The sequence below is a fragment of the Crocodylus porosus genome, unplaced genomic scaffold (assembly GCF_001723895.1).
Source record: "Crocodylus porosus isolate Cpor-Errol unplaced genomic scaffold, CroPor_comp1, whole genome shotgun sequence".
In the NCBI taxonomy this organism is placed as follows: domain Eukaryota; kingdom Metazoa; phylum Chordata; order Crocodylia; family Crocodylidae; genus Crocodylus; species Crocodylus porosus.
Genome location: NW_017728951.1, coordinates 16,686,145 through 16,699,199, shown reverse-complemented (window position 1 = coordinate 16,699,199; position 13,055 = coordinate 16,686,145). Strand labels below are relative to the sequence as shown.

Here is a 13,055-nt window from a genome sequence, read left to right as displayed (position 1 = left end):
GGATGGCTGGAGCCCTGCTTGCCACCATGCCCCTGCCGTTGACACTGCCACTGCCTGTTTGATTCAGAGGAAATTTGGCCCAATTTGGCGCTGTTTTGGTGACCGAATCTCTGAATCTGAATTTGCCAGATCGAATTGGGACGGTGATTTGAATCACCGAATCAAATCGCTATTCCCTCTGAATCACCCGAATCCGAATCAAGTACTTGCCACTTCGGACAGGAGTAATAGGAAGTCATTAGATGATTTAAAGAGAAAGTGTGCCTTGGTTGGAGAAAGAAGAAGAAAATGACCTTATCAATATCTTTTTGGCTAGAATTCAGGTTAGACAGGGGAAATTTATAACAATTAATATGAAAAAACAGTGGGGATTGAAAAAAGGTTTAATAAAGGAGGAAGCGAGTAGACTCTGAGTTTGAAGATATTAATGATTGAAAAATGGTAATGGGAATTGGAGACTATCGTGTATAGACAAAATGAGAGGTGTATGTGCATGAAACTTTAAAGTGGGCTGAATGCACCTCCTTTGAGGAGTTTTATATTACTTTTAGTTACTTTTAGTAATCTAAAACTCCTTTGAGGAGTTTTAGATTGCTACCCCTACAGCTGCAGAGTGAAGGACGGAGCTCTGTGCAGCTCAGGGGCTTAGCAGGAAGCCCTGTAGGCAGTCTGGCAGCAGCCCAGGAAAGGAGGCTCTGCCCAAAGTGATGAGCCTGACGTTTTTTTACCCCTACCCTTGGAGCCTGCCAGCCTGTCTGAGCTGTGCACGGGGCCCAGTGCTTCTCTCTGTGGCTGTGGAGCCCCCTGGGACCACCTGAGCTGGGTACCTGTGGGCTGGTACTGCCTGGGCAGGGGGCTGCCGCTCCCATGGAGGGAAGCACCAGCTGCCCTGCCTCCCCCCCACCTCGTAGCCCAGGGACCGCTCTGCCCACTGGCAGATCACCCTCCCACTCCCCACCAGAGAGGCAGGTAAGTCAGCAGGGTGTGTGCACAACACAAGGGTTTAATCAGCTCTAAATTGAAGTGATGTTTTTTAAAATTCACTGTTTCAATTTAGGGCCCCCGTTTTGTCTACACACGTGAGAAGCATGAACATGAGTCATAGATTACTCTTAAATGATAAGTCTGGCAGATGACGATAGCAACAAAATAAAACTTGGGGAACATAACTAATATGGAGATTATTTCTTTTTGCAGAATGTACTGCCTCCTCTTCCCTTCCCTTCTAAAGAACAACCCTTATAAATTGGATGTTAATCACATTTTGTTAGATTGATATTATTATCAGTATTCATAACCTTACTGTCTAGCCTGGTACATCATTATGACAATTCTAAGTGAAACACTGCAATGTATTGCTTACAAAACTATAATAGTGATTAAAAAATAGTAAGAATACACAGACTCTCGTGATTGTGTTGTCACCTGTGTTCTGGTGAAAATTTGACCATTGGAGAAATATGAAATGAGGCATAGTACCAGGTTCGTAGAACCATGGCTAGAAGGATAAGTTACAGATCTGTGAATGAAAGGGAAAAGGACTCAAACTGACTGGTAAGAATAAGTAGAGAAACCCAAATTTTGCTCTCAGTTATACTAGCCTAAATCCAAAGTAATTCCACTTATTTTAGTATAGTTATTTTGGGTTTGCGCTGGTGAAATAAGGAAAGAATTTGGCCCAGTCTGTTTTAAAGTGTATTCTCCTCCACCATCTACTACATCGTGGTGTTTAAAAAAAAAAAAAAAGAATCTCCCAAATTGTTCTGAGTCAGAGAAGCCATAATAGCAGCCAGAGCACAGATGGACCCCACAAGTGTTTCCCAACGTGACGGTTAGCAGGAAAGTAATTTAGGTATGCGCAAGTAATAGATAGGAAGTGTCATTGGCTGGGAGAGCTCACAGATCTAAAAGGAGAATTGTGTAGGGGGATACATTACATTCACAGCTGGAAAAATACTGAAACAAACAAGCCCTTTTCAGACTTCATAACGAAGTGTGTCAAAATGTGAACTATAGTTTTTATCTGGTGAATATCTCTTTCATACCATGATAACCATGTTGATTCAAATAGTGAGTTATTATAAATTATTATTGCACATAACTTCTGATTAGCTCAACTTGTCACAAGTTAAGCTGTTTCTAAGACTGCTTTTTCTTGTAGTTAACGTGAACACAGATATGCAGCACAACATTAGATATCCAGTATGATACTCATTCTGTACATCTTCCTGTGCAGAACAATACAAAACAGTTCACTCAATATTTTTTGTAAAGCATGTCTATAAACTACATAGTATTAAACTGCTGAACTACTTTAAATGTTTGTTTAACCATCACACTTCTTGCAAATTAGCTATGCCTTTAAAATATATAGTGACCTACTTTGCCATTCAATCAATTTTCTCCTGAATTGTCTCTCAGTAGAATATGAAGTTGCAAATAGGATATGATATGATGACTGCTGGAAAAAAATGTTGGGTTACATGCAAAAATGTTGACTATGTAAAACTGTTCTAAAGAACTTCTCTTGTATTTTTCATATTTTAGTGGAAATCGTTTCAGAAGGGATATAGAGACTTCTCTTCTTTATTAAAAAATATGAACATTTAAGAGCAGCAAAAACTACAGAGATTAATCATCATAAATAGTTAAGTTTCAGAGTGAAATTGATTCCGTGGCAATTGCATGGGCTTTAAGAGGAGTTATTTATTCAGTTTGTGGCTGGAAGGCATCTTGGAGGACATCTTCATTGCCAGGTGTAGTTTGACTATGCTTAACTTGCATTAGCAGCACTGAATTCCCCTCCAAGGTGGTAGTGACCACCGTGTGCCCAGTAGCAGAGTGGCTAGAATTTTCATCCAGGACCTGGAAGTGCTGTGTTCTAGCCTGCAGTGATTTGAGCCCGCTCCCCAGACAAGTGTCCTTACCACCAGCTTTTAGAGTAGGTTTGAGATGGGCATTCTCTATTCTGTTGAAGGTAGGCAAATGGAGTCCAAGAGTGCATTTGTTATGGAGCTATAAAGAAAGCATGCAAGGAGTCTGACTCTGCAGCTTGCTGTTTATGGCACTGCCCTGGGTAGAGGAATCTTTGGTTCCAGTCCGCACTGTTAAGATTCATTCAGGTTTGTAACCAATGACTGTCTAACATAAAATGCAAAGAAAGACCTGGCAGCAGGAGCTAGAAACCAGGACACTGCCTCCTCCTCCATCCCCCCTCCCACCCCCTGGAAATTTTCTTATTGAGCTGCAGAGTTATATTCACTGTTTACTGTCCTTCTGACCCCTGAGTCTTGCCCTCTTGACTGCCCAGTAGACCACCTTCAACAGTAGGAAGGGAAGGTGGTCCCATCCAGAGCTGGATGACTAGGGGAAATGGGAGATGAATTTTAAGTTTCATTAGGGTTTTGAAGGTTTTAGAGCAGTGGTTTTCAACCTTTTTTGTACCAGGACCCATTTGTAAACATTCATGGCCAGTCCCGACCCTGTGCCCCTAACTCCCAACCTGCTGTTCCCCGCCCCCAGTCCCCCCAGTGTGTAAGGTGGGGGGGCAGTGCCCAAGCAGCCCCTCACAGGCTAGAACTCTGCCAGCCCTCAGGGGAAAAGCCACAGTTTCCCACATTTTTCTCCGTTAACGTAGAATCTATTTTTGAAGTGTTTTGGTCCATTTTTAAGTTTTCCTCGCAACCCTTTCGTGTATTCTTGCGACCCATGAGAAACACTGGTTTAGAATACTGCTCTCATGTTCTGGCCAAGTGCTATAACTAAAAGGCTATTGAGCAGAAAGGGGCATCCCTATTACCACAACAACACGCCTATGCTCATAGATAAAAATGTGAACGGAGTGCCTGATGTGCAGTGTGTCAGGTGCTGTGTTCCTGACAAGTGTCCCTGTGCTTAGTGTTTGCTGTTGTTATCTCTGGGCTTTCTGAATTGTCGTTTGGAGAATGCTACCTCTCCCCATTCTTTGTGCACAGAGCTTGGGTGCTTACATTTGAATTCATCTTAATTGCCTCTTAACATATCTCCACTGAGTCTGAGGGACCCTAGACATCTAACTTGGTCAAACTGAATTACCACTCCAGTGCAAGGTATTGTGTGAAGATTAAAGGAGTTCCTGTTATGGCCAATGCCACTTCATTTCTGTCAAGTCCTTCCAGTTTATTGTGGGATGACACCCTTGGAAACCATGCTTTTGCAGGGTCTTTGATGATATACAATGCAAATCCTATCAGAAAAGGTTGACGCAGTCAAAATTATCTTACAAAAAAAAATTCCTGAGGATTTGTACAAAAGCGATACTCTGAAGAGCAGCTCTTTTCTAGCTGTGAAACATTACCAATTAGCCATGCCCTCAAAACTGAGGAGTCCATACTGCACAGAAATTGCACGTAGGTGGTGGTGTGGATAGATGGAAGATGACACTACACTTGCTAAACTCCCTGCTAGTAAAAGATATTTCCCATTCTTTTTTGTCTTTGTCACAGGGCACTAAGATGTGCCTGCTCCTTAAAGGGCAGAAACTGCCTAGCAAGTGGGCCTTAGGAGCCACTCAGAAATCCCACAGGTGCAGCAATGTAGAAATTAGCCTGCACCTGCACCCAGTCAGCTGACTGGGAGAAGATAGGACCTTGGGCACATATAAGCCCCAGGGCTGGGGCTGGAGGCGGTCAGTTCTCTGATAGCAGCTAGAGGGGAAGGAGTTCATGCATAAAACCTCCACAGAGATGCTTGGCTGCCTGTCCGGCTGTGGGTAAGACTAATGGGCTGTAGGAGCTTCTAAAGTACCTGGGGACAGGAGGTACACATTGCTGAGGGAGAAACTGGCCCCCTTAAAGATGCAGTGTGGCCTCCAGTGTCATTGGTATTATTATTGTTAGGTTACAGCTCAGGGGATCATATTTCTGTTGTTGTTTAATCTGGTGGACCGCGATGAGACTCCTGGGGAGGAGGAGGCCTCACTAGGGGCACGCTACCGTACAGACCTCCAACGCCAGAGGGTGCAGTGACAGGAGGTGAGACGAACCCAGCACCAGAGAATGCAGCGACAGGGCTGCAAAGAGCCCAGCGCCAGAGGGCGTAGACAGGCCTGCACAGAGCCCAGTGCCAGGGAAGACATGTAGACAGGGGCCAAGGGCCCAGTGACAACAGGAAGCCAAGCTCGTCTAAGGCCTCAGAGGGAAAATGTTTGAATACCACCTACGAGGCACGGTACATGGTAAAGGGGTGTTTTTGGAGCCACACGTCTGGCCCATAAGGCTCAGGGTGTCTCAAGAGGCATGGACTTGGAGTAAGTCCTGGCAAGGGATCCAAAGGCAGCCGGATCTAGTGAGGGTCAGCAGGACCGTGACCACACAACCTCACGGTCAGCCACCCAACTTATTATTTCAAACAACTAGATGTGGCAGGCAAGACTAGAAGGCACCTGCAGGGCACAGCTGGCACGGTTACAGGGTTGTTACAGGACATGCAGCTGTTTCTAGGAACCCCACCCCATGACACCTTTTAACAGCAGAGAGAAGATGCATTTAAGCATGAGAGTCTGTGTTGAAGAAAAGTTGTCTTAAATATTTAATATGACCTTTATCCTTAAGGGTTTTTTTTTTCCTTTATGAAAGAGTAAGCCTTTTTACTTCAGATTAACAATATTCTCCTCATGTGTGTCTTTGGGGCCCATTTCCCCCACCTAACGTCTAATCTTTCAGTGGGCATTGTCTGGATTTTCTTCTTTTCCCCTGGAGAGCTCTGCACTTCATGGGTTTCATTCCCATTCCTGGTTGGCATGGTGTGGGGGTTCTCCCCTTTGGCTATTCAGTGTGTGCTTGTGTTTCACAAAGATGAAGGAGGAGATGTGGCCATACATATTTGAAAATTAATAAAGAGATCTTGTATCTAAATTAAATGCTTTAATAAACTAACAGAGTTTCCTCACATCTTGTGAAGAAACAGTATATCAAGTATCCTGTTAAAAAGTTCTTCTGAATTTTCTGTGGTAGTCAAACACCAAGCCTTTGATCAAAGGCAGTGCCATTTAAATCTTGTTCTCTCTTAAAAATGCAAGTTGGATACACTTTTGAGAGAAATTCAAGTTCCTATAGTTTGAAAAGCTTTTGCTGAACGGCAGAGTTTTTAACATCTGGAATGGGATAAAAAGTTAAAGATCACATTTGCTTTTGGATAAGTCACTTTGGAAGCAAAGGAGAATTGGTCAGTGGCCAAGCATTCTGTCTGATTGCAAAACAAAAAAGAAAAGGAGTTGTCTTCAGTAAATGACACACAAAAGGATGTATATTAGAATAATATGCATTAGAATAATAGGTGGTTATGTTATTGAACATTTATAATAATTTAGCTAAGAAGGGCATATAAACAAAATCATATTGTGGGATATACTTCATATTGAACATTTAATGAAATGTACATTGCAAATGTAAGGAGCAGACTCACTTAAATTTGGCAGGTTCACCTCTACCCTTCTGTGTGGGTGATCCTTCAAAAGCATGTCAATTTACTAAACAATACTGATCATATAAAATTAATGTAGTAAGCATTAGTATTTATTTTTCTGTCAGCTAGAAATTGGATTTTTTTTTCACTTCTTACTATGTCTGCTTGTATAATAACCTACTACTTTTCTTCAAAAATTCAAACTTAATTTTTTTAAATAATTTTTAAATACATTAACAAGAAATAGAATAAAAGACTAGTAACATTTTGTTTGATCTGTGTTCTGTTCTAAAATTGGCTTATGTTTTACTAATCAAGTAGTATTTCTTGACCTAGTCATGGCTTGAGAAGCCTCAAAGAATTTAAACAGTTTGTAATAACATTAATTGAATATTGTTGATTTCCTATTAAGTAACTTTCTCATTTCAAATTGAAGGTCATGTTTATGAAGAAAAATGACAGCTGTTATTCCACGTAGTTGTTAAAAAGTGGCAACTTTCTTCTTCATCTTTATGTTTCTTTTTGTCGCCTGTTTGTATTACAGCTGCTGCTGATGATAGATGTTACAAATATGCAGACTGTGCTAGCTGTTCTGCCAATACAAATGGGTGCCAATGGTGTGATGACAAGAAGTGCATTTCAGCAAACAGTAACTGCAGTATGGTGAGCATTTGCCAGTAGCTGAATACATAGTTAATATTTCTTCTTTATAACCATTAGCTTATTATTTAATGCCATTTTATAAAATGTCACATTACATTTTCAGACATTTGAAATATAAAGTAAATCACACTTTCATACACTGTAGAGTTGATATAAATGCAAAAAATCTGAAAACTGACACTTCTGGTTACATATATTTGATTTCTGCCATCCTTCAGCTGAATAACTGTATGCTACCCCTAACCTTGCCAAGACATTTTAGGCTCTTATTTGATAAATATAAAGGTGAGAATAATAGTGATAATGGCTAGGATTTTTAAAGGAGCCTCGGGGGAGAAGCACCTATGTTCTATTGTATTTTTGCAGGGGAGGGGTAGGGTCTGTCTCTAAGAAGCTGTTTTTAAAAATGCCAGCCAGATAATACAGCAGTTTTAGCATTATAGCCTGTTGTTTACAGCAGAAATCATACACAATCATGATATGTGATAATTTATCATGGAACAGTTTTTATGAAATGCACAAGAGAGATTCTGACAACTCCTTCCTTCTCTCTCTCTCTCTCTCTCTCTCTCTCTCTCTCTCCCCCCCTCCCTCTCTCTCTTTCTCTCTCTGTGTCTTGGTGTTTTTCACAGACTGATAAGCATTATTACTTTAGGAAAAATAAAGCACAATGTTGTTGCATGATTGCTGGGGGAACAGGACCTAGTCTCTTGATTATTTAACTGTATTTGTTTCTCTATCTTTTTTCTTAAAAGGCATCTGTATGATGAATGAGTAGTCCGCTAAACTAAAAAAAAGACATCAAAATCCATAAACTTATCACATTGTAGTATGTTACAGAACACATTTAAAACTTCATTAGTGTATGTTAAAAATCATAGCTGTGTAGAGATTGAAGCAACGGTAGGACCTAGCACATAGTAGCTACATAGAACACAGCTGGTGATTGTTGGTGCAATCTAAAACATGCAGTCAGTCGCATAGTTTCTTAGCCTGGGATAAAGGTGAGGTTTGGTACAGAGTTGTGAGCTGGTAAAACAGCCTTAGACAATGGTTTAGAAGGTAATGTACAAATACTAGGGTGGGGAAAAAGTTAAAGGCATTAAAACCTTGGCCAGTTGGTGGCACATGAGAGGTTTTCAGTTGGTCTCTTTTGACTTGGGGAGGCCGTGTGTGGAAAGGATGTTGTGGTCATGGGTGATATGAAATGCCCTGACACCAACTGGGAGGAGCAGTCGGCCAGGTCTAGCCAGTCACAAAGGTTCCTGACGTGCGTACAGGACCTACACCTCGTGCAGGAGGTACTTGTCCCCAGTAGGGGAAACGCCATACTGGATCTGGTGTTAGCCTCTGGGGACGACCTGGTGGGGGATGTGCTAGTACAGGGGAGGCTAGGGGACAGTGATCGTGAGTTTGCTATTCAGAGGAAGGTGGGGAGGGTAGCTAGCACAGCGCAACTGCTTGACTTTAGGAAAGCCAACTTTGATGTGCTCAGGGCAGTAGTCAGGGAGGCACTCGGAGCCCAGGGTGTAGCTAGTATCAGGGTCCAGGAAAGGTGGTCCTTCCTCAAGGAGGCTATCCTTGGGGCGCAGCAGGACACAATTCCACTGCGCAGGAAGATGGGGAAAAGGATCCAAGAAACTTTCATGGCTGAGCGCGAATATCCAGGCTGGCCTGAGGGCAAAGAAAAAAGTATACTGGCAGTGGAAGCAGGGGACAGGGACAAAGGAGGAGTACACCTCCATGACCCAAGCTTGTAGGGATTTGGTAAGGGAGGCTAAAGCAGCACTGGAGCTTAGATTAGCTTCTGGGATTAAGGATAACAAAAAGTCCTCCTTCAAGTATATAGGTAGCAAGAAGAAGTGTCAGGGTAACATTGAACCCCTGCGGGGCAGGGCAGGGCAGGGCAGTTGGTGACAGACGCACGGGAGAAGGCAGAACTCTTCAACAAGTTCTTTGCCTCTGTGTTCCTGTCTGCTGACAATGGGGTGCTTTCAGGTGATAGCGTAGAGAGGCCCAGGAAGGTTGCAAGTCCCCTGGCTGTTAGTTCACACCTAGATGGGTGCAATGGATGAAGTACCAGTCTGCAAAGTGCATGAGGTTCCCACAGTGCCTGAAGTGGCTACTGGGGTCCCAGTTCAAGATGACCTTGAAGACTTCGTCCTGGCTGGGTTTTGCCTTCAGGTTGTCAGTGTAGTTGACCTGCATGGCATCCTCCAGGAGCAGGTTGTGATGCAGGTTCTGATGCAAGGGGGTGATGATGATGTGGGTGGCTGATGGGGCTGGGAGCCACATCTCCTACTGCTCCTTGCACCATGTCCAGAAGCATTTCCTGATGCACTTCCTGAGGTACTGTGTAGCATCACGTACTTGGCTACAAAGTGAGGCAGAGTCCTTGCCATGTTGCCCTAACTTTCCCTCTAGTCGTCTGCTCAGGAACATGATTGGGTCCTTGTTGGATGGCAGCCTGATGATCTTCCTCTTGGTGGTTGGTGATGCTGCTTGCCAGGTTGTCGGGGCAGGGCAGGAGGTAGAAGGCATGGGTGACTATTGAAAGGCACAGAGTTCTCCCATGTGAGGCATGTTGGCACTCCCCTGCCAGTAGAAGATGTGCAGGATCTTGTTGCTGGTCTGTAGTGGCAGGTTCATTTACCTTTTGAAGAGCTGCTTGATTTCACCACCCACTTTCTTGAGAAGCGTCTTGGGGACTCCACTTAATCTTAACCAAAAAGGCCAAGAGAGTTGTCTGACAAGAGTCAGGAGCAGCAGCATTTGAAATTGCAGGACTTTTTGGAATCTTCACTATCAGTTGGAGATTGAAGAAGATGAATATATTTATGATAGATACTAAAATCTTAACAAGTTTATGACCGTCTCCTGAGTGCTATTATTTGTATAAGTCCTTATTTCTTATGCATCTTTCCTTCTTTAACTTCACATGCTTTTAAAATAAGAATACATTGAAGGGGTGGAGGGAGGTGGGAGAGGAAAACATTAATTCCTGCTGTGTTGTTTTTTAATTTTCCTGCTACTGAAGCCTCCTATTATTCCACTTTTCACCATACAGGCAAACACTATCAACAGCATAGTGTAAACTTATGTTATCAGTAAAAGTAATTTTCAGGATGTTTTAAATGTGCAATTTATGATTGCTTAGTAACATATAGCAGTGATTTTACAATACAGTAAAAGTGCATTGAGATGTTCTAAAAACAGATATATGTGAGAGTTGTAAGCATATATTTGCTTTCCTTGAGATTATGAAGTGCCTTAAGATTGCACAAAAGATTTATTTAAAAAAATGCAAATCTCTGGCTGTTTTTTAAAAAAAAAAAGAGGGAAAAGAAAAATAGCAAAGTCAGTAGCCCGTGGGATTACATAAGGCTTATGCTCGAAGTTCTGAGGGTAGAAATAAGTTGCTGGAAATAAAGGGGTGGGACAAAGAAGCTTCATTTTAAGGCTTGTTTGCAAGATGACAGAATAATAATGGTATTTTGTACTTTTCAACCTTTAGCCTTCGAAGGAGAGAGCATAATTTTCAAAGTATGTTTCAAATGGCAAAATTGAGATGCTGAGATAGTGAGTTATGTCATCACTGAGCTATTCACTTACAGAACTGTGAATAAGACCTAGGCCAGCATTTCTCAACCTGTGGGTCATGACCTAAAAGTGAGTCACAAGAATATATAAAAGAGCCATGACCAAACTAAAAAAGTGGATCAGCAAACTTTAAAAATGGATTCTCCTTTACAGGAGAAAAAGGTAGGAAACAATTGGTTTTCCCTTGCAGGTTGGCTGAGGGCTGCTTGGGGCCCCCCCATGCTCCACACCTCCCCTGCCCCTGCCACCCACCCCCTTTCCCACACACTGAAGAGTGTCTCTGTGTGTGTGGGGGGGCAGTGGGTCAGGACTGGCCCCTGATGTTTACAAATGGGTTGTGGTACAAAAACTGTTGAGAACCACTGATCTAGGCCATCACAATACTGTAGGGCTCCTGTATGCATGCAGGGAAGCTGCTCCGATGCACTATAATTTCAGCATGTTGGAGCAGACTTGGTTAATCGAGTCTGCTGGAGCGTGGTAATTCCTTGTAGTGAAAAATGGTGGCGGGCACTTTTAACTAAAGCTAGTTTGAAAAGCTTTAGTTCAAAGTGTCCCTCCACCATTTTTCAGTGTGGGGACGCTGATACATGTGATGCTTCAGGTGTTTTTAATTAGTGCGGCTCTCGGAGCTGTGCTAATTAAAGCACCCCTGCCTCCCAGAGCATGTTTATAAATGCCCTCAGTTACTAGGTAGCATTGCCTACAAAATTAGTCAAAAGGCATAAATGGCACAACAGTAACTTTGAAAAAATGTAACTCTTCCTAATAGCCTTGAATCATCTGGCAATCCTTTTGCTCACAGCAGTGGTCTCTGATGGTACAGTGCTTCTGTTTAGGATATAAACAGATGTTGTTTGTGTTGTAGCATCAGCTGTCCCAACACGGCTGATCCAACTGATCAGCAGAAACAGACACTGCTGGAGCTGTTGTCCCACAGGGTTGGGCCCTTACCACTCCTGAGGCTTCAGGGACCTGATCTTGTGGGACAGTGGCCCTGGGTACCACTCTCCAAATGTGAGGTACACTTCTGCAAGTGGGGGGGGGACCCCCCCCACTTGCAGACTCAGGCACTATGAATCCACCTGCAGGAGATTCCCAGGACGCACGTTTCCTGCTGCCATGCCCTGACCCAAGAAGTGCAAGCGAGGGAATCCCCATAGCAGTTTCCCCACTTGCAGACACTGGTATCCCCCCTGAAGTAGAGGTTTCTTCCTTCCACTCTCATCTCATTTAGCATAGGAGAAAGAAAAACTAACCTCAAAATACTAACTGATAATAGCTTAAGTACAGGTCTTGGAGCAAGAGTAGACTGACCTCTACCTCCCTAAATAGGTAAGCATATTACCCAAATAGAAGCATAGTACCCATAGTGTATGGTACTATGGTACTATGTATGGTACTATGCTTGATATGTACTGCTGCATCCTTGACAGAAACCACCTATTTGGGGAAGGTCTTAAACCTTGATAAGCAGGTCTGCTATATTTGGTTATCACTGGTATGGGTTTTCTGTTTCCTAGGAAAAACAGAAACAATGTGGATTCCCTCCCTTCACCCAAGACAACTTGGATTTTTCATTTTAACAGAGAAACCTGAAGATTTTGCGCTTTTGCAAAGAGCTCTCTGCAGGCTGGCAGAGTTCCAGCCTGTAAGGGGCTGGGGGGAGCGGAGGAGGGTGATCAGGCAGGGGACACCATGTGCGCATATAAGTGCACATGGCCACCAGGTAGCCTGGAGACCAGCTCCCATAGGTGGGACCTGGTGCAGCAGGGCAGAGTGGTGCCAGGTGGGAAAGCTTTCCATTGCTGGGAGCCCCACATCACCCTGGCAAGGTGTCCCCTGCCGATCCCACAGCAGCAGAGGTGGTGGCATTGGGTTGTGCCCCTTGAGGGATGGGCAGGGGGTGTGTCATCAGGGCAGTGCAGAGCTTGCAGTGGCAAGGAGCTTCCCTGCTGCTGTAGGCAGGGAGTGAGGGGCACTGGCAGGGCTTGGTAGGCTGTGGCTTGGGAGTGAGGGGCCGGGAGCTGCATTCTGTGAGCAAAGGGGACAAGGGTAGTTCTGATTTTTTCCATGGTAGAAAAACCACAAATCAAATACCAAAATTCATAGATATTTAGAATCCATTATGGATACTGAGGCACTGGTAGGCTTCCAAATTGTTTAAAATTGTAAATATATCACTAAAACTGTGTGTTCAGTTGATACCTATATATAAATTATATATATATACACATATATATACAGCTCCTCCGGCCCACAGACCACTATCCCATGCTCCTTATTCACGTGGGCACCAATGACATGGCTCGGAGCACCCCCAGCCAGGTCATGAGGTGCTACAGGGA

At 43.4% G+C, this 13,055-nt stretch overlaps 1 protein-coding gene across 3 annotated transcripts in view; it reads left to right on the top strand.

The window, feature by feature from the left end:
* ATRNL1 (attractin like 1) overlaps nucleotides 1-13,055 on the top strand; it is a 969,676-nt gene that overhangs the window by 233,806 nt on the left and 722,815 nt on the right. For all 3 annotated transcript variants that reach the window (XM_019555783.1, XM_019555782.1, XM_019555784.1), the window contains exon 13: nucleotides 6,989-7,107. In XM_019555783.1, coding sequence (XP_019411328.1) covers nucleotides 6,989-7,107 — 119 coding nt within the window. The remainder of the gene's footprint in view (nucleotides 1-6,988; nucleotides 7,108-13,055) is intronic.